At 43.7% G+C, this 21,744-nt stretch overlaps 1 protein-coding gene across 1 annotated transcript in view; it reads right to left on the bottom strand.

Annotated features, from left to right (window-relative positions):
- Positions 1–21,744, bottom strand: part of LOC133382176 (bMERB domain-containing protein 1-like) — a 41,844-nt gene that overhangs the window by 15,466 nt on the left and 4,634 nt on the right. Inside the window, exon 2 of the mRNA XM_061621849.1 lies at positions 20,184–20,304. Coding sequence (XP_061477833.1) covers positions 20,184–20,304 — 121 coding nt within the window. The remainder of the gene's footprint in view (positions 1–20,183; positions 20,305–21,744) is intronic.

Genomic DNA, 21,744 nt, shown 5'->3' with positions numbered 1-21,744 from the left:
GCTCGACAGTGACTTTTGATACACAGGAGAAGGCAGATATACTACTTCAAAATAAAAGGATACTGTCTCGACACGGTATCGAAGTTAAGAGATTATTTGTAAATGAAGCACCGCCACAACCCCTTTGCTTCCAATTGCCAACAAAAAATCCAACAGAAGATGGCAATCCACCCCATCCAATAAAACCAATAAATCTAATCCAAAGGCTAGATACCCAAAAAACAAAAGCAACAAATTCAAATCGGGGATTAGATACCACCTCGTATACATGCCAGCAAGATCCTCCCAATCACAAAGCAAAAGAGCTCCCAGGAATTGGAATGAATCATGGGCTGGATATCGAGAGAGGATCCAATATGTGTATTGATGAAGAAGTAAGACTTTTAGAAGCCTATATTGACCTCTCAAGTGTTGCACAAATTGATATAGTGCAAAGATTACAGAATCTAACATCGCTTCTATTAAGTAAATCCGCAGGGAATGCACTTACTAGCTGCCCCCCAGAAGCAAGCTGCCCTCCAAGAATTCTCATGCCAACAACAGCTAGAAGTTTGGATTTATCTGTTAGTAACAATATAGACAAGTCCCTTGAGAAATTTAAAGAAAGCACAGTGCAAAAGGCATACGACTACAAAGAACACGCGATAAAGTACAACCAATTATGCCCATCAAATGTTGCTCCACTGCATCAAGATCAGGAACTGTTAATAACTCCTAGATCAGTTTTACCCCTAGGCAGCAGTCTCCTGCAACAACAGAACAAAAAGAGTTAGCAATCAAATCAGACACCACGGTTTAATAAACGTTGACTGAAGCACCCGACCTCTAAATTTTTCTACTGTCCTGGAATATTGCAGGGGTGAAAACTAAATTAGCAGATCCATCCCTATTGACATACCTCAAAAAATTTGACGTGATCTTTCTACAAGAGACATGGGCTACAGATCAATTCGATTTGGATGGTTTCACGACCCACTCCTTGGCGGCCATACAAAGTGATAAAGGAGGATGACCTAAAGGAGGCTTGAGCATACTGGTCGCCACCAACCTAAAAGCATCTTTAATTGTTTTACCTTGCTTACCAGGCTTGGCTATGGCACTTCTCCTTAAATTGAAAGCCTCACATCTGCTCCTAATCAATGTTTATCTTCCACCTGCACGACGTAAGCAGCTGGTCCAAACTACCTATCATTCTTTGGAGAAATATATAGCCAGACTATCAGCACGCTACCCAGAGGCCATGACAATAACGGCCGGTGACTTTAACACTAGAACTGGCCCTAGCGATGAGACCTTATATGCGCATTATAGACAAATCCCCCCCATTACATCTGAGGATCTCAATGTACCGTCCCGTTCTTCTAAAGATAATGGGGTCAACTTTGCAGGTCTATGCCTTGTCCAAATGATTTGTAAATTAAATTTTGTTTTGGCAAATGGGACAGCTGAGGGAGACTCCCCAGGTGAATACACCTACCTCTCGAGTGTCGGGGCATCCACCATTGACTATATTATAGTACCTAGAGATCTGTTTGCCTCGGTGCTTACCTGCGTTGTAGACATCCGAACTGAGAGCGACCACTTACCACTCGCATTGACATTGCTATGGGGCAGCCAAGAATCCCGTGCCCCTTTGCCCCCCACTTAAACTTAGAACTGGCGCCAACAATGTCCCGACTACTTTGGTCTCTGAAGTTAGAGAAGAACTTAAGGGAGATAATAAACTCACCCACCTGCACTCGACTTCGTGAAAAATCATTAACAGCATCACACGGAGAATCCACGATCTCAGTCTATCAGTCCTTAGTTACTGAGATTCAAACTAGTTTGACTGCTAACTCCTGTTTAAGGGAGAATAGAGCCTCCAAACTGAATAAAAGGTGGTTCGACCACGAATGCCAGGCTCAAAAAAATTTGCTGTTGTGTAAATATAGGGAATACAGGGCTCTGAACCTGCCAGAGATACCCCCCGAGCTTAAAACAGAATTATAAAAACCTGATTAAACGAAAAAAGATGGAGGCCCAGTCTCAATACTGGCAGCATCTGATTATGGTGGCTAGGAGTAAGAACCCTTCCCTTTTTTGGAAGTTAGTTGCCAGAGGGTGGCCCAACTCTCAAAATATTCTAGATTTTCACATACCGGTGAATGTGTGGGAATCCCATTTTTATAAAATCTACTCTAGCGGCCAAAATAAATCAAATTATCCTGAGATCCCCCTAAGAGATCTCCCAAGCTGGCCGCCAGTCACTGGGAGAGAAGTGACCTCTTTAATGGTCAGCATGAGGACAGGCAAGGCTCCGGGATCTGATAACATCATGGCCGAAATGTTTAAAGTTGATCCAAAATGGTGGGCCCCCATATTGGCAACACTGTTTACAAGTATCGATCAGACAGCCATTATTCCAGAGGACTGGGGCTTGGCCATCATTGTCCCTATATTTAAGAAAGGAAATAGAGCCGATCCGGCAAATTATAGACCTATAAGCCTATTAAGTGTAGTCAGTAAACTATATACGAAGCACTTGCTCGAGAAACTTCAATCTTGGCTTGAACAGAATAACATTCTCGAGGATGAGCAAGCTGGCTTTAGAGCAAATCGCTCTACTACAGATCACCTTCTAGTTTTAAACCATCTTATAGATAAATATTTAAAGAACCCTGGGGGTGCTTTATTTGCGGCATTTATAGATTTCAAGTCTGCGTTTGACCTCATTCCCAGGGACAAACTGTGGGCAAAACTAGAAAGTACAAACATTGATCGGAGACTCTTAGTCCTGATACGACGGCTTTACCAAAAAACTCAGATTCGTTTTAGATGCAACAGGGCAGGAAACTTAACAGGACCAATATCCTCAGAAAATGGTGTCAAACAAGGCTGCATATTAGCCCCTACGTTATTTAATTTTTATGTGAATTCCCTAATTAGGAAATTAGCCAAAATACCATCGCACCATCCTACATTGTCAAACAGACCAATAACATCACTGATGTATGCAGATGATGCCGTATTAATCTCTCTCTCCCGTGTCGGGCTCAAACGTCTTCTTGTAGCCCTGGACAATTATTGTAAGAACGAATCCCTGGTTCTCAATTATGAAAAAACCAAGGTGTTAGTTTTTACAAGAAAGCGGAGGAAATATAATTGGTGCCTTGATGGCAATGTAATAGAACAAGTATCTTCTTATAGATACTTAGGCATCACACTGCATTCTACGGGCAAGTGGCCTAACCAGATGAAAAATGCACAAATTAAAGCCCAAAGATGTGTAAAAGCCCTTCTCTCTTTCTATTATAACAAGGGAGGGCAGCATATATCGTCAATCATAAAGGTATTCATGGCCAAAATTGTTTCTCAAATACTCTATGGAGCCCAGGCTGGCACGTACTCAAATTTTACTTTACTGGAAACCGTGCAAACTAAATTTCTTAGAACTATCCTGGGCGTTCCCCCGTGTCTTTCAAACAACATTTTGCGCCTGGAAGTTGGACTTCCCAAAATTGAAACCCGTATTTGGATTTTGAAGCTTAAAATACTGGCTAAGGTTAGTATTTCTTCCGATTGGATTGGCTCCTCTTGTTCTCACCGATTCCTTTCAATCTGATTGGAAGAAATCTATAGAGACAAAAATTACTTCCCTGGGTTTATCCCCATCTGTTCTGCTCTCAGTAGGATATCATCAAGCCAGCCTATTAATCACACAAAGAAATCTAGACATGGATGTTCAAACCCAGCAGGCTAATGCAAATTTAAATGTGGATTCATATGTTATACCCTATATGCTAGCTAACCATCTGAAGAGCTTAGAAAATCCCAGAACCAGAAAAGCTTTTACGCTGGCTAAATATAATATGCTACCTTCAGCCATATTAGAAGGTAGATATAAGAACATTCCATTATCGGAACGTGTGTGCCCTTGTGACACTGGAGCCTTAGAAAACGTTGGCCGTGTTTTATTGGAATGTGAATTTTACAACGAGATGAGACAGCGCCTTATCTTTCCCCTTATCCAGAAATTTCCCGGTCGGGACTCTGTGTTTTTAACAAAATACCTTTTAGCAGATGTGGATCCCAGGGTTACGCTTGCGGCTGCGAGATTTTGCGCTGCAGCTATAAAACAGCGTGCCTGGGTGCTTGCACAAGGTTCTTTTTAAATATTTTAACTTTCATACCAAACAATACTGTATTCTTTTTAAATTAGAGTCATTGTACTGTTTTGTATCACATTGTATTGTATGATATTGCTTTGCTGGTCTTGGACCGTTACAATAAATTCTATTCTATTCTTCTATGAGAATACAGTCAAAATCTGTTGATACCCTCTCAAAGCCAAGAAATAATATTTTACAGCAAACTATATTCCAGTTTCTTCAGAGTGAAACAGCATGAATTTCTTTCCCACACCAACTGTTTCTTCTCTCACCTCACCCTTCAACTTAGATTGCATTTGAGTTTAAGTACTTTTAGTATACTAAGAAGCATGCTTGGGTGGAGCATTTCTTCTGCGGTAAGCATCTGATAGCCTGAAGTGCTCTTTTTTTAGAAACCATATAGGAAAACTGTAAGTATAGTGTCATGTTTTGGACAGCACTGGGACCTAGGGGGAAAAACAGAGTTCAAGAATTAGGTGGTATTATGATACTAATTCATCTGTGTGAGGATTAAATTAGTAGGGGAGACTGCTTCATAGTAGCAATTCTAAACCAGTTGGGATTTCTAGGATTTCCAGTCTGCAGTTTGGGCTGGCAATTCACTCTGAGGATAATTAATAGTTAGAAATCAAATTCCTAGCTGGGTTTGACCTCAGGGCTGCTGGGATCAAAGGTTATCTGTATCAATCTATGCTTGCTAGCCCATAGTGATAAATATTATCTATGGCTAGCAAGCCATGGAAAATGGAAACGTTGTAATGGCTAAATGCAGCAAGCATATGGGCTTATACAGCTTGTCTTTAATAAGCTAAATGAAATATAGTCCTAAATGATGAGTGAAGGTCTCACCTAGATACCATTTAATTCCAAAACCTTTTGTAGCAGCTACTCTCATTCGAATAGTTCCCTCCCTTCCCCTAGACATGAGGGTTAGAGACATACCTTTGTAAAGCAGGAGTACTGGTTTCTGCATTATGAACCATATTCCATCATGCATAGCATAATGCAAGTATGAGCAGCTGATAGCCTATGGGTTAGATCCACCCTCCAAGATAATTTTACTTAGCCCTGGAAGCACCACTGTATGGTAAAAAGGTATTCCACAATTTCACATGTAAAGAAATGAGGGAGGGGGAAAGAATTGGTAGGGCTGCAACCTATGCACACTTTCCTGGAATTAAGTCCCACTGAACACTCTGAGTAAATATGCATCAGATTGCACAGCAAGTTTTAAGTAAAGGAGTTTCCCACATTTTGTTACATCTCTCTTTTCACTCTTGAACATAACATATATGTTTGTACACATTTGTATGTAATGCTATATCTAAACATATCCTCTATACTTTGGTGGCTAGTTCCAACATTGTTAGGAAGCTCAACCTTTGTGAGGCTTCCTCAATTGTGAGGAGGCAAAATACGCTTTTGGGCCCTGGACTACCATAATCAGAACAGAGTAGGATCTGAGAATACAGGATGGCCATTCTTTGCTTAATGCATCCATCTAGATTTCCTGTTCCCTTGCAGTTGACTTCTTCAATGTCAAGGATGTGTTGTTGGCACAGAGTTGATTTAAGAGGATAGCCATTCTGAAAGTATATAGAAGTCTGAGTGAAGCACCTACAGCCTGTGAAAGGATTTCTGGAAATACTCTTGCAAAGCAAACTGTTACTCTGAAGTGATAAATATCTATCAACGTACATTGTGGTTTTTCTCTGCTTCATATTCCATGGTGATTGCAGCCAGATTTTAAGAGGCATTCATGACAACAAATCCCACAGTTGTTACATCTTTCCTAAAAGCTGTGTTTCCATTGTAGAGATGGTGCATTTTTTAGCCCTCAAGTAGCAATGTCTTTTATCTGGGCCTATATAAGTTCCACCGACCCACCCACCGACCCACAACAAACAAATATATCTTTTATTTCAGGTAACTGTGAATGCAGAATGATACCCTACCTGCAATCGCCATCATTCTACAAATCTTTTTAAAAGTTTATTTCTTTTTTAATATTTTTAAAAAAATCTGTAGAAGCTGTACAAGCAAAAAAGCACTTTGTAAAAAGTAACATACACCAGCAATGCCAGTCCTATCCTCACGGGAATTCACCTGCTATGTGCCATGAACTTTTTTCTTACATTCATTCATCCAATTTTATTTGTTCTTATAAATAAATACATCTGTGCTTGCTTTGTGTTTCTCCATTCAAGCACCAAAATACACTTCTTTCCATTTATTTATTAAGGGTAAAATTCTGTGGTCCCTAGGAGGGTGTCCCAGGAGTGACAGGATAGATTGAACCTAACCCTCTAATGTTGGAAACAGAACTCAGTTGTCAGAGAGGGAAATCTGAGAGTGGAGCCAATCTCTCTTTCTCTCTGTCTTTCTGACAGTGCCAGCTTGTCTCATACTGTGAACCAACTAACATCTGAGCTCTGAGGTCAGCAGGGCCAAAAGCGGGGACATTCTGGGAGTGTTACAGGAAGCAGTTTGGTTTTGAAGGCTCTAAAGCCTTCCCAGTCCCCTGACAAGCTCCCAAACCAGGGGCGGTATATAAACACACTTCTGAACATGTCTGAACCTCTCTATCCTCTCCGTTTCTTTCCATTGTTTCCAAGGAGAGGGAAAGTGAAAGGGTTTTTTTTTTTAATGAAAGGCCAGAAATGGACAGGCCATTCCTCTTTCCTCATTTAAGAACATAAGAAAAACTCTACTGGATCAGGTCAAAGGTCCATCTTCTGCTTGGCTACCACCACCGCCCTCTCCCTGTTGGACTTCTGCTCTGCAGGTTGTCACGCCTTGCAGGACCAGGCCCCCAGGTACTCAGCAAGCTGTTGCTGATATCATCCACCTGTCCCTTCCCTGGAGAGGATACATAAGCTGTCTGGCTGAGGTGGCTCCTGCTCTGCAGATTACCTGGCTTTTTGTGGGACTTGTGGGTCTTGAGTCATGTGCCTCAGAGAGAGGACTCAGAGCCAAGTGGGGAGACTTGAGGGGCCCCCAATTAGTGTAGTGATGGGTAGAGGGAGATATGGCATTGTGAGGAGGACTTGCCAGGTAAGGGGAACACAGCCCAGGCAGTTAATGATTGTGCCTTTGTTGGCTGTCACAGAGCCAGCAGTTGGCCTCACAAAGATGTAGGAAAGGGTTAAGCAACTCTTGGGCAGAGCCAGGGAGATAATGTGGCTCAGGTTGCTGTAATCAAGCAGCTGCAGCCACTAAACAAGCTCAAGGCCCAATAAATCCAGCAGGAGGGAATGTGTGAAGTGTGGGGGAATTTGGATGGAGTTAACTGTGAGCGGAGGTTATTGAATCTGTTGCTGTTGGGGACTGTTGCTGCCGTGTCTTGTGTATCCTGTATGTTGTGTATCCTGTATCTGTGTATCGTGTATGCTGTATGTTGAATGCACCAGTAAAGTATTCTTGCACATAGACTGCTGGTTATGTTTGCTGCCACCTTGTGCCTTGCATGACCACACCTGCACAGCTTCCAACAAAGGGTTATGGGCCCAGAGCCCAAGGCTGTAGTCTGTGCATGCTCAGAGGTGAAAGTAAAGCAAGTGCAGTGTGCTAGAACGAAGGCAGTAAGAGGCAATGATGTTGCAATATGCATCATTGTTGCCCCTGGAGAGGCTCAATGACTCCAATTATGCCACCTGGAAGGTCTGAATGGAGATGTACCTACGCAGAGAAGGAGTGTGGTGTGTCATAGAAAGGCTTCCCCCCATGGATCCACCCTCTGCTGAATGGCTTCGTATGGATGAGAAAGCCAAGGCCTGCGTTATCTTAGGACTACAGGACAGCCAGCTGCTCCATGTAAGAAATCAACAAACTGCGAAAAATGTTTGGGAAACCCTTAAGGACGTTCATATTAAGAAAACAGCGGGGAGCAAGATAAGAATTGCTAGAAGGCTGTTTCAACTGCGTCTCGAGGAAGGGGTTTCAATGCATGAACATTTACATACCCTAAGTAGCCTGTTTTTGGAGCTGCAGGAGAAGGATGTAATTTACTCTCCCCAGCAACAGGTGTACTTATTATTGTCAACATTGAATGACTCCTGGAATGTGTTGGTCTGCGCATTAGAGACTATTGATGAGACTACTCTTACTCTAGAGTATGTAAAAGGAAAGCTCCTTGAAGAATAGGAAAGGAGAGAAGAAAAGCACCAGAAGCAAGCCACCAGCTATCCAGAGCCAAAAGAAGCAAGAGGGAAAGCACCTGCTGTGAAACTATGCTACACATGCGGCTCAAATCAACATCTACGGAAAGATTGCACCAGGAGGAAGAACAAACAGCCGAAGGAACTCAACCAAGTGAGTGTAGTAAGAGCAGGAAAAGACTCCAACCAAGCTGAAGAAGAAACGTTATGGGTGATAGACTCTGGGGCGAGCCATTGTGTTGCAACACAAAAGACTCTCTTTCAAACGTTAACTCCTGCAAGTGAAAGCATCACCTTGGCAGATGGAAAAACCATAGAGGTAAAAGGGAGGGGCACGTTGTATATGCCATGTCTAAATACTCTGTTAACAAACGTTCTATTCGTGCCTCAGCTTGACTCAAATATATTGTCTGTTATAAGGTTAAACAAAATGGGCTATGATGTAAACTTTTCCAAAGGGATTTGTGAGATAAGGAAATGTGGGAATCTTGTTGCTAGAGGCACTATAAGAAATTCCCTGTATGTAATTGCAAAAACCCCAGAGAGAACTGCTAATGTTATTACTAACAAGCCACCCCATAATGGATGCATCCACATGTATCATAAAAGACTGGGGCATGCTTGTTATGCAACCTTACAAGCAACACCCAAGCACAGCTTAGACGTAACCTATAAAAGCTGTAACCATTATGTAGACTGTCATGTCTGTAGAGAACATAAATCTGTTGCAGTGCCTGTGGAGAAAACAAGTAACATAAAAGCGTCAAGGGAGTTTGAGTTACTCCACATGGATTTAGCCGGTCCGTTCCGGAAATCAAAAGGCGGAGCCAGGTTTTATTTAATACTGGTTGACGCTTATACAAGATATGGCTTTGTGTATTTATTGAAAAACAAAGCAGAAGCTGCTGCACAAATTAAACACTTTATCAAATGGGTTGAGAATAAGTTTGGTAAAAAGGTAGCTCAGCTATACTCAGACCGAGGAGGTGAATTTTTGTCACAAGGGCTGCAAAACTTCTTCAAAGAACAAGGGATAAAACATTCCCTGACAGCCCCCTTTTCGCCCTCTCAGAACGGTTTGGCGGAACGCCGAAATCGATACTTGCAGGACATGTCACGTGCTATGCTGAATGACTCTGTATTACCCTCAGTGTTCTGGGCTGAAAGCCTTATGTATGCAAATTATGTTCAAAATAGGCTTTATGCAAAGGCAGTCAATTGCAGCCCATATGAAATGTTGTATAAATGTAAACCAAAGCTAAATCACATTCATGCATTTGGAACAACCTGTTGGGCTAATATACCTAAAGCCCAAAGAAAGGGTAAATTAGCTGCAAGAGCACTGAAGGGAAACCTCATAGGTTATCAAAGCGGAGCGTTTATTTATTTATTTATTTTATTTTTAAACCGCCCATAGCGAATAGCTCTCTGCATGCACATGTATCATAAAAGACTGGGGCATGCTTGTTATGCAACCTTACAAGCAACACCCAAGCACAGCTTAGACGTAACCTATAAAAGCTGTAACCATTATGTAGACTGTCATGTCTGTAGAGAACATAAATCTGTTGCAGCGCCTGTGGAGAAAACAAGTAACATAAAAGCGTCAAGGGAGTTTGAGTTACTCCACATGGATTTAGCCGGTCCGTTCCGGAAATCAAAAGGCGGAGCCAGGTTTTATTTAATACTGGTTGACGCTTATACAAGATATGGTATAGAGTGTGGGTGCCTGGCAAACAAAGGGTTATTGTCAGTAGGAGTGTTTATGCAAATGATAAAGCATGGGAAAACACAGAGAACTCGGACATGATTGATCTAGGAAGCACAGCTTCACAAGAGAGCGCAGTAAAACCTCAAGCGCTCAGTGAAGCAGAAAAAGAAAGCAAACCTGCTGTAATTAAACAGGAATGTGCAGAAGCGGACTCGGCTGATAACAGAGAGCCGACAAGCAGCACAGTAGCTAGAGCAGAGCAAAGCAGTGAAGAGCCAGAAAGCCCAGAGCAAGAAACAGGACCACGTCGGTCACAAAGGTCCAATTTCGGACAACCACCAGAAAGATTCACAGTATCTGTTATCACAGAGAGTGAGGGAAATATAGAACCCAAAACCAAGGCAGAAAAGCAGACATTACCAAGCGTAGACAAAGGAAAAGCGTGACTCTGTTGATTCTCCTTGGTCTCTCAGTGGCTTTCGATACCATCGACCATGGTATCCTTCTGGGAAGACTGGCTGAGTTGGGAGTGGGAGGGACTGCATGGTGGTGGTTCCGCACCTATTTGGTGGGTTGGCTCCAGAAGGTGGTGCTTGGGGAATGTGTGTACTGCCTTCAAGTCGATTCCGACTTATGGTGACCCTATGAATAGGGTCTTCATGAGGCTGAGAGGCAGTGACTGGCCCAAGGTCACCCAGTGAGCTTCATGGCTATGTGGGGATTTGAACCCTGGTCTCCCAGGTCATAGTCCAAGACCTTAACCACTACACCACACTGGCACTCTTAGGGACCATTGCTCAGCACCCTGGATTCTCCAGTATGGGGTTCCACAGGGGTCAGTTCTGTCCTCCATGCTGTTCAACATCTACATGAAACTGTTTGGTGCGGTCATCTGGAGCTTTGGAGTGCTCTGCCATCAGTATGCTGATGACACGCAGCTCTATTTCTCCTTTTCATCTTCATCAGGTGAGGCTGTCAATGTGCTGAACCAGTGCCTGGCTGCGACAATGGACTGGATGAGGGCTAATAAACTGAGGCTCAATCCAGACAAGACTGAGATGCTGCTAGTTCTTCTGACCGGATGGTGGATGTCCAACCTGTCCTGGATGGGGTTGCACTCCCCCTGAAGGAGCAGGTTTGTAGCTTGGGGGTTCTCTTAGAACCATCTCTGTCACTTGAGGCTCAGGTAGCCTCGGTGGCACAGAGTGCCTTCTACCAACTTCGGTTGGTGGCCCAGCCACGCCCCTATCTGGACAGGGATAACCTGGCTTCAGTTGTCCATGCTCTGGTAACCTCCAAGTTAGATTACTGCAATACACTCTATGTGGGGCTGCCTTTGCAGATGGTTCAGAAACTGCAGCTTGTGCAAAATGCAGTGGCCAGACTGGTAACAGGGACCAGACTGTTTGAACATATAAAACCGATTCTGGCCCACTTGCATTGGCTGCCTGTATGTTTCTGAGCTCAGTTCAAGGTGCTGGTTTTAACCTATAAAGCCTTACATGGCTTGGGACCACAATACCTGATAGAATGCATCTCACAACACAAAACCACCCATACACTACGCTCAACATCCAAGGCCCTCCTGCAGGTGCCTACTCGGAGGGAAGCTGGGAGTCTGGCAACAAGGGGAGGGCCTTCTCAGTGGTGGCCCCCAAATTATGGAATGATCTCCCTGACGAGGTGTGCCTGGCGCCAACACTGTTATCTTTTCAGTGCCAGGTCAAGACTTTCCTCTTCTCCCAGGCATTTTAGCATGCGTTTTTAAATTGTTTTTTTATTTATTTATTGCACTTGTATACCGCCCCATAGCCAAAGCTCTCTGGGCGGTTTACAGCAATCAAAAACATTAAAACAAATACACAATTTAAAAACATATTTTAAAAACAATTTAAAACACAATTTTAAAATTCAAAACAATATAAAAACAACTTAAAAACACATGCTAAAATGCCCGGGAGAAGAGGAAAGTCTTGACCTGGTGCTGAAAAGATAACAGTGTTGGCGCCAGGTGCACCTTGTCAGTAACATCATTCCATAATTTGGGGGCCACCACAGAGAAGTCCCTCTCCCTTGTTGCCACCCTCTGAGCTTCCCTCGGAGTAGGCACCCGGAGGAGGGCCTTTGATCTTGAACGTAGTGTACGGGTGGGTTCGTATCGAGAGAGGCGTTCCATCAGGTATTGTGGCCCCATGCTGTGTAAGGCTTTATAGGTTTTTAAAATTTGTATATTTGTTTTTAATGTTTTTAATTGTTGCAAACTGCCCAGAGAGCTTCGGCTATGGGGCAGTATATAAATGCAATAAATAATAATAATAATAGTCCAGTATGCTGTTCTTTGGGTGCCAACCAGATGCCCATGGGAGCCCATAAGCAAGGCCTGAGTGCAATAGCACTCTCCCCCCTTGTGATTCTCAGCAACTGGTATTTGGAGGCATGATCCTACAACAGGGGAGACAGAACATAGCCATCATGGCTGGCAGCCATTGATAGCTTTTTCCTCCATGAGTTTGTCTAATCCTCTTTTAAAACCATCCAAGTTGATGGCTATCACTGTCTCTTGTGGAAGCAAATTCCATAGTTTAACTATGCACTGTGTGAAGAAGTATTTTCTTTTGTCTGTCCTGAATCTCCCAACATTTAGCTTCATTGGATGTCTACCAATTATAGTGTTATGAGAGAGGGAGGAAAACTTTTCTCTATCCACTTTCTCCACACCAACCCACCTGCAGAGACCAGCAGGCCATTTGCCACCATGAGCTCCTACTGGGAGGAAGGGCAGGAGATGATTAGATAGACAGACAGACAGACAGACAGACAGACAGACAGACAGACAGATAGATAGATAGATAGATAGATAGATAGATAGATAGATAGATAGATAGATAGATAGATAGATAGATAGATAGGACAAGGCAGTTTCTTGCACAAGCACTCCCCACCCACGCCTTACGACTGTAAATAGTAACTGCTACTCCTGTTCCATCCCATGAGGACAATGTATTTTGCTACTGATGCCCAAATGCCTGCTTTTGCATGTGTAGTGCACTAAAAGAGGCATACAGTTCATTATTTTATCATCTAGGGTGAAAAAATCCCTAAGCCTTTCAAGGGAGCTATCCATGGTTCTGCCCTCTGACTGTCCTTCGAAGAACGAGGCATGGCATCTGATTGTAGCTCTTTCAGGCACTGCAACTCACCATTAAAAAGCAGTAAGACTACGTTCACATTAAATTAGATTTTGTACAACCCACATCTGTAATTTGAAAATAAAAGTTAAATTGGCTAGAATAGACACCATTTAAAAATATTCTCTGCTGCACAAACTGCTCTCACATGTGACCCCTTCCAGAAGAAAGGGCCTTTTTAGTGTCGCTTGAGGAAATATTCTTAAGTCCAGCCAATTTCCTTGCTGAACTAAAAGACTATTTCACATATTGTCTAATTGGTCAGATAGCTATATCTTAAGCTGCTGTTGCAAAAGTAGTGAGTCTAGTTAGTTCAGCTTCCGCCTTGGGTTCACAGGTTTAAGATGCCTTTTTGCTGTTCGTAGGTTTCTGACTTTTACCAGACAAAATAAAGTGTCAACAGCATTTGTGTTTCTGTTTTGGTAGAACAATTGCTTTGCATACATCTGCTTGGCATACAGGTTCAATTTCTGGAATCTCCAGGTAGAGTGGGGAATATCCCCTGTGTAAAACCCCAGAGAGTTGCTGCCAGTCAGTGTAGACAATACTGAGCTAGATGGACCAATGGTCTGACTCAGTATAACCAGCTTCCTATATTCCTGGATCAGAGGTTTTTGAAGGAAACACATAACAGAAAAAAGAAAACCACAGTTTAGGAGCCTCGGTGTTGCAGCACCTCCACTATGAAATAAGTTTTCCCAAGAGAGTTTCAAAACATCATGTTGATGTTGGCTGTCCAATATGCTCCTGAATGTGACAACCAATGAAGGATACTTAGGCTTCAAATGACACCCCCCCTCACAACTTTACTCTTATGTATGCTTATGCCACAGCTCCTTGAAGCAAAGAATCCCTTCCACCACCACCCCATGTTCTTGCAGACATAGCTCTTACCTCTTCCACCCTAGGGACTGGATTCAACTAAGTCCTACTCAGAGTAGAGCCATTGAAATGAAGGAACATGTTAGTTATGTTTACCCTGAGTAGGACTACCATAAGTATTGACTACCACTCTGGGATTTTCTGGGAGCTGTGCTACCATTTAAGCAAGTGGCATGATGGGAAATGGCCACCTGAGAAAGCAGAACTCTGATGCCACCAGACTGCAGCTGAGTTATACTGTTCCAAGGAGTTAGGTTACTTACAGAGGACCATGAAAATAAAGAGCTTTTATCTTTAGGGAAAGCCCACACTGCAGGAGGCAAGGTTCTATTCACATATGGTTTTTCTTCAGGTGAGAGGGCAAAGCTAGGACACTTTGAAGGGGGTGCCTGTGCTACAAGAAAGAACTATATAGGGTCCTATCAAGAGTCACCAGTGTGAGTGGCTGTGTGGGAGAATTCATAAGATGATCCAGAGTACTTGGGAGAAAAAGGCAATTAACAGCTAGGAAGTCTGCTTTATAACAACAACAACTTGTGAACACTTTGGGCTGCATATATAAACTCTGAGAGAGCACAGAGAACAAACCTTTTTGGATGGGAATGCCAGAGCTGTGGTGTATGATGGGATTCCTACAACTTTCTGTGTTGAGGTTAAGAGCCTAAGGGGAGCTTTCTGGTTCCTTCCAAATATTTTGGATTACAACTCCCATCATCCCTGATCATTGGCCCTGTCGGCTGAGGCCATTGGAAGTTGTAGCCTAAAACATATGAAGGGGACCAGGCAGAGGAAGGCTGCTCTAGGGATACTCCTAGACCTGGCACTGATTTTCGAGAGGTAGGCTGGAGTTGTTGCCAGGAGTGCCTTTTTAAGTTTTCAGCTCATTGGAGTATCTTTCCTTTTTCTACGCTGATCTATTTTTCTGTAACTTCCAGGCTTGATTATGGCAATGCACTCTACGTATGGCTGTCCTTGAAGATGATTTGGAAGTGTCAGCTAGTGCAGGCCTTCTGACAGATGTTGGAAGGCATGATCATTTTCAATGCACTCTCTGTCAGTCCAGTTGCACTAAAGTCCAGCTCAAGGTACTGGCTTTAACTTTTGATGCAGGTGTGGGGATCCTTTGGCCCTCCACAAGTTGCTGAACTACAACTCCCATTGTTTCTTGCCATTAACCATGATTGCTGGGGCTGATGGGAATTGTAGTTCAGCAACATCTGGAAGGCCAAAGGTTCCCCACAGCTGCTATAAAGTTTTGCAGGGCCTGAGACCTTCATACTTCAAAGACCATCTCTGGAGCCCACTTACCTGTTGATTTACCGTCTTTGTAGTAAGAGAGGACAAATACCTCTTTCTTCTCTTTTCACACAGTGGCTGAAAGACTTACTTCTTTAGGTTTACTTTTGACTGATGTTCTTCTGTGGTGTTTAGCCTGGATTGTTGGATTTCATTGTTACTTATCTAATACACCTTAAATTTCTTGTTGTAAGCCATGTTGAACAATGGAAAAATGTTATAGAAATATATGAATAAACCATCTAGAGGAAGGATAGCCAACATGGTGATATCCAGATGATTTTGGATTACAACTCCTTCACCTCTGACCATTGGCCCTGTTAGCTGGCCTGATGGGAGGGGGAGTCCAACAACAGCTGGAGGACCACAGATTCCACCTCTCTGTTTTAGGGGCTAAACCAATTTGGGGATGGACACTAGAAGATAAATCTAGAACTAGGAAAAGGCTTTTGTCTGCCCTTGTAAATTATGATTCCTGTTTATCTCTTTCATGACAAAAGACAGCATTGCCTTGTGGAATCTGCAGTCTCTGCAGAGCATGTCCTTTGCAAACCTGTCTCACACTGTAGGGTGGATGTTAACACCTGCAGCTTGGCTGCTTCTTCCATGGAATGCTTCAGAGCTTAGAGAAAAAGAAAGACTGCTCTGGCATGGAAATCAGAGCTATAGAAATTTCTCCCATCCTTTCAAAAGTCAATTTGCTGAGTCAAGAAGGGAAAAGCCATGGCTTAGCATGGCAAATAGGAGGCCCTTCCATCCCTAGGAGAGAGGCTGCAGACAGGTCCAGACTAATTTGGCTTCTGTGATGAATATTGACTCCCCTATGACTTCATTTTTATATCAATATTATAGCCAGCAGGAGCCTGGCTTTGCTATTCCCTGAAAGTACGGTGCTGCCAATCTTGTGATGCTGACAAATATGGAACCACTTCTTCTCTAACAGCCCAGCCTATGTTGGATTTAGGTCTATTACTGCACAAAGAATATGTTTTCTACTGGGCAAGAACCAGAAGGAGGGCTGTGGCTCATGATAGAGCAGGTGCTTTGTACACAGAAAGTCCCAGGTTCAATCCCCAACATCTTCAGGTTGGGCCAGAAAAGATCCCTACCTGAAACCCTAAAGTGCTGCTGCCAGTCAGTATAGACAATCCTGAGCTAGATGGACCAGATGGTCTGACTCAGTATAAGGAAGTTTCCTACACTGCAGAATAATAGTGCATAAGGGCCAATGGATGGATCCTTGGGGATCATTATATCACTCCCTTTTGATTGACTTTGAAATATATGCCAGGATGCCTTGTAGCCCATAGTAAAAACTTGATACATTTGGCATTTGGGTTTCTTAGGAGGATGTGATTTTTTGTTAGAGCAGGAGTGGCCCTCCAGATGTTGCTGTGCCGCAACTCCCACCATCCCTGACTATTGGCTATGCTGGCTGGTGCTGATGGAAGTTGGAGTCCATCAACATCTGGAGGGCCATAGGATAGCCACTCCTGCATTCAGGTCCACCCAATGTTTCATGGATGTCCCTAAGGGACACATATGTTCCTAGCAGCAGCACAGTCTTTGATGAGATCCCTATGACATTGGGCTGAGTACAACTGGATCATACCAGCTTTGCTTAGCTGAGTCATTCTTAGCTGCAGCAGGACTAGCACAGATTAGGCTAGCTACATTCAGTCTCTGCAGTATTGACACTGGAAGTCATCATAGCCATGACTTTTCTTATTGAAGCAAGATGAGTTTCTTTTCACATTCTTTGAACAGCGTAATGCACACCTCAGTCTCATTGACATGTCAGCAGGGGGGGGGAGAGATGATTCCATATCAATTACATTTCATATTCTAGGTAGATAATTGGCTTGCAATATTATGTTCTTACCCCCCTTTCTCTCTGCTTCCTACTGTCATGCTGCTAAGGCAGGCCTGCCCGGGAGTACATGCTGATGGGAGCTGGGTGCCATGATACTGCACCCCAATCTCCAAGCAGTGAGAGACTTTCAGGGGTTCCAGTGCTTACCTAGGGTTCAGTTTCCTTGGAAACTGTAGTGTCTTTAGAATATATGGTTTTATTTACACATATATACAACCTAAGCATAAAATGGAAAGGCTCCCAGCATTAACACTCCAACAGATCTTGCTTCTCCATTAGGTTTCTAGGGAGGTTCCCCAAAGCTATGGCTTGGGGTTCAGCCCACAGAGCATTCAAACCTTTGTCTCTTTCCAGCTCCATTCCAGACTAACAACACCCAGGCTACTTCTAACCCTAGGATGGGTGGCAGCAGGGGGAGAAGGCTTACCCCAGTTGTTCCTATGGCAACACATCTGCTCTTGACCAAGCCTTTAGACATGTAGATTGGGTGCTTGACAGATCTGGCCAGGACTCATTACCCTAACAAAAGAACTAGCTTGATCAGTTCAGCAGATTCCTTTAATACAAACTCCATCTCTACAGACACAGAATTACAGGTTTAGAGGGTACCCACAGACATCATCCAAACCAGTCCCCAATTTTATAACACTGCAGACTTTGTAGCAGAACGGGTGGGGAACATTTTTCACTTTGAGGGCCATGTTCTCCATCTGGGCAACCTTCTGGAGGCCACATGCCAGTGGTGGGTGGAGCCAGAGGCAAAAGTGGACAGAGCAGCAAATGTGGATTTCACATTTTGTACAACAGGCGAGTTTCTTCACACTCACACACCCCTATCTGTCCTCCATCCAGGCAGTAAGAAGCATGATTAGACTTCAAGGAGGCAAAAACACTCAAGGAGGGTGCAAAGCAGAGCTGGTGAGATGGGTAGCTCAGGAGGGTATGTAGCCTGGGGAGAGTCTGACAGGCCAGACGGAGAGGCTGGAAGGCTGCATTTGGCCCCCTGGCCTGAGGCACCACATACCTAATGCAGAAAGCTGCGTTCTGCTGTCTTTTTAGAGCTGTGAATGTCCCAAGCCGATTTAACTTAACAGCCAACCTTACAGGCTGAGACACGCTGAAGGATGCATTTCTGCTCATGATACACAAACAAACTTGGCTCAGCTCGATGGTGAGGCAGTGGAAAAGACATTATCAGAAATTGTTAGGGAAGGAGTAGAAAATAAAGGAGCAAGTCTAAATAAAACCTTTAGCAAGACCACATTTCGGATGCCTCATATAATTATTTATTTTCCCTACATTAATTTGGATGTCTCATATAATTATTTATTTCCCCTACATTTATATCCTGCCTTTCTTTCATCCATCATGGAACCCAAGGCAGCATACATGTGGTTCTTAGGAGGCCTCCCATCCAGGCACTGACCAGACCCAAGCCTGCTTAGCTTCAGGAAAGTGGTGGTCTTTGATTATTGGCTATGACAGTGAAATAGAACTTCCATGTCCTGCAACAGTATGCCTCTGAATGCTGCATGCTTTACCTTCCAAGCCAATTTAGCTACGATAGCCTCCGGAATCTGTGTTTTCATAGCTCTTCTTCTGCTTTTGGCAAAAATAATGAAACTGCCCCATTGCTGCTTATTGAAGTGGACTCTCTTCTGTCTGAAGCCTGCAGCTTTACTTCCATAGTATCTTTACTCCATCACGTGGTCAACATTGTGGCTTTTTTGAGGCAAAACATCTGTCGGCTTACTAGCATTTATACCACAGTCTACACACTGGAATGACTGAAGATATTCACAGTGACAAGCTTTAAGTGGAAATATTAACCATTTGGAAGTGGTTTTCACAGATCTGACTTTTTAATGGAGTGCATGGGGGGCATGCTAAAAGTCAGAAGAGATCATCTAGCTTGGGTGGGGGAACCTATGGCCCTCCGGATGCTGTTGGACTCCAATTCCCCCTACCTGTAACCATTGGCCATGCGGGCTCGGGCTGACTGAAATTGGTGTACAACAACTTCTGGGTGACTATAGGTTCCCCATCCATGATCTTGATGCATCTATGAATGGTCAGGAAGAGCTCCTGAATCTTAATCCACAGCTCTCTCTGGACTTAATTTTGCCCCAGTTATGTTGTCCTATGAGGCCAGAAGAATCATTCTAGGGATGTTTTCATGGTCAAATAGTAGTCAGATTCAGTTGACCAAATTCAGTGGGTAATGCACACACTTGGGGGCGAGGGAGAGATCAGAAAACAATAAAAAAAAATTAAAAATGCAGGGTATAGATTCTACACGTGTAGGCTCAATAAAGAGGCTTAGCTGCAGTTGTGAGAGTGGAATACCAGCCCAGCCTATGTTTTCAGCATGCACAGGGCTAATAACAAATCCTATATAACAATTCTTTTCAAAACACCTGTACTGCCAGGAGTCCTTTCCACATCGTGTTGTCTGCTGTGAAACCCCTGCACATTTCAGAAGACTTTAGTGGGGCATATCCTATGATGCCAAGGTTGCCAGGATCATGCCAGCAGGGCCATTTGACATTTTGGCATGAGAAATGGAACATTTCCTGAAGTTGGCATCTGCTCCCTGTAAAAGCACGGAAGCCCACCTACTAGGCAGGCTGACAGAGGAAGAGAAGTATGCCTGATGTTATTGAGGAGTGTTCTTGTGCAGTCTAGTCTCCAGCCCTTTCAAATAGAGTATTTGCAGGCTCAGATACCATTAGAAAATGAGAGAGCTTGAAGAACAAGAACTGCAAGCTCAAAAAGGGGAGAAGGGTTGACAAAGGAAGCTGAACAGATCTAGAAAGGGAGGGAGAGATGAAGAAGAGCTCCCAATGCCTCTTGCCACTTTACAGATGGGCAAAAGGTAAGGGTTGCTGCCCACAGAGACTTGCCACTGACCAGGTCCCAACTCACATGTATCTGAGCTCTGACTCCCTCCGCACCAGGACTTCACGGATCCTCTCGATTTTGAAGAGCTCCCCTTCGATGTCATCAATGGTAGTTGTGGAGTCGGCCATGGACACTATTTCATCCTCTGAATGCAGAACAGAAAGGGAATTAAGGGAAGCAGAAGGGAGAACAGCAGCTGGTTGTTCCAAGGGAATGGGTCTAAGGATTCAGTCAGAAATGCCTTCAGTGATTATGCTAGAATTGCTTCAGATTTACCCCCACCATAGCACAGAGGTTCTCATTGTTATCAGGCTGGGTTATATGGCGTATTCCACATGGGTGGGGAACCTGTGGCCCTTCAGACATTGTTGAACTCCAACTCCCATCAGCCAGGATGGGCTATAATCAGGAATGATGGGAGTTGTAGCTCAGCATGGTTTTAGTCCCATATCATGTCTTCAACAGGATCTAAGACCAGCTGCTCAAAGAGCAAACAAATGGCATGAGACTATTGCTGAAGAAATGGAGGGGAGGGGGACATCTTTGGAGAGTTCCATGGATGGTAGTTGCTCCTCAGTGTCTCCCTCCAAACTCCCCTGGGGAAGACATCTTCCTCCCATCATTGTATCTGGAGGGCTCGTCTCTTTGTTTATCCCTCTAGAGAAGTGTATTTTCCTTCATATCTTCACATAGTTGTTACGAGACTGGCAGCAATTTCAGAGCCTGCACTCTTTGGGTAAGATTATAGTGAATGTGCTCTTCTCCTTTCTTTTTCTAAATTATAACCTCTGGGGAACCTCTGAAAATGAAACAAGCATTGCTGGAGACTGAAATATCTGCATGTGCCCTTTCCCTTCACAGTGGGAGGGAGTGTTGCATGGTGTGATTTCTCTAGTGTCAAAAGTCCAAAGAAGAAGAGCTCTGCTCTAGAGAAAATCCACCATGGAGTCACCCTTACAACTGGCCTGGCATTTTGACCATGGCAGGAGAGAGGGTATCTTGGTGGAAGGGGCTGCACTCTCACCACCAATAAAGAAAAGCACTGAAGCAAAGACCAGCAGGGTGGGAGGGAACCCATAGGTGCATCAGTGGGCATGATGAACAGTTAAGTGTCCCTTGTTATCATGCAAATCTCAGGCACTGCCCAGTAGATGCTTGTGACATTCAAACTACTCTCCACATAGGACCTGAATCAGCAGTTAGGGTACCTGAGGCGAGGGGAGAAAAAACAGTTATCCAGTACAGTAACATAATACTGCTGAGGTCCGGCAAAAATGGTATGTTGCCACATCAAACATGCTCCCCCTGAGAAAAGATGTTTTGGGTTTCCTGCAACAAATGAGTCACACAGCTGTGCACTTCTTGCACACACACAAATGGTCTGCAGAAGCCATAAGAGTCTTCAGGGTAAAGCTTGGCTCTTTGCATAATGGTAGTGCCAGAATTCATCCTGATTGGATTAAAGTGAATTGGAAGTGCATTTGATCTCAAGTACATAATGAATCTTTACTGAGGCAAGGGCAGACTATAAGCACCTTCTCTTTCCTTTTCTTGTCCATCCCCACAGAAGTTAGAAAGTTGAATA

The sequence above is a fragment of the Rhineura floridana genome, chromosome 3 (genome assembly GCF_030035675.1).
Source record: "Rhineura floridana isolate rRhiFlo1 chromosome 3, rRhiFlo1.hap2, whole genome shotgun sequence".
NCBI classification, from domain to species: domain Eukaryota; kingdom Metazoa; phylum Chordata; class Lepidosauria; order Squamata; family Rhineuridae; genus Rhineura; species Rhineura floridana.
This window is presented reverse-complemented; position numbering and strand designations above follow the sequence as displayed.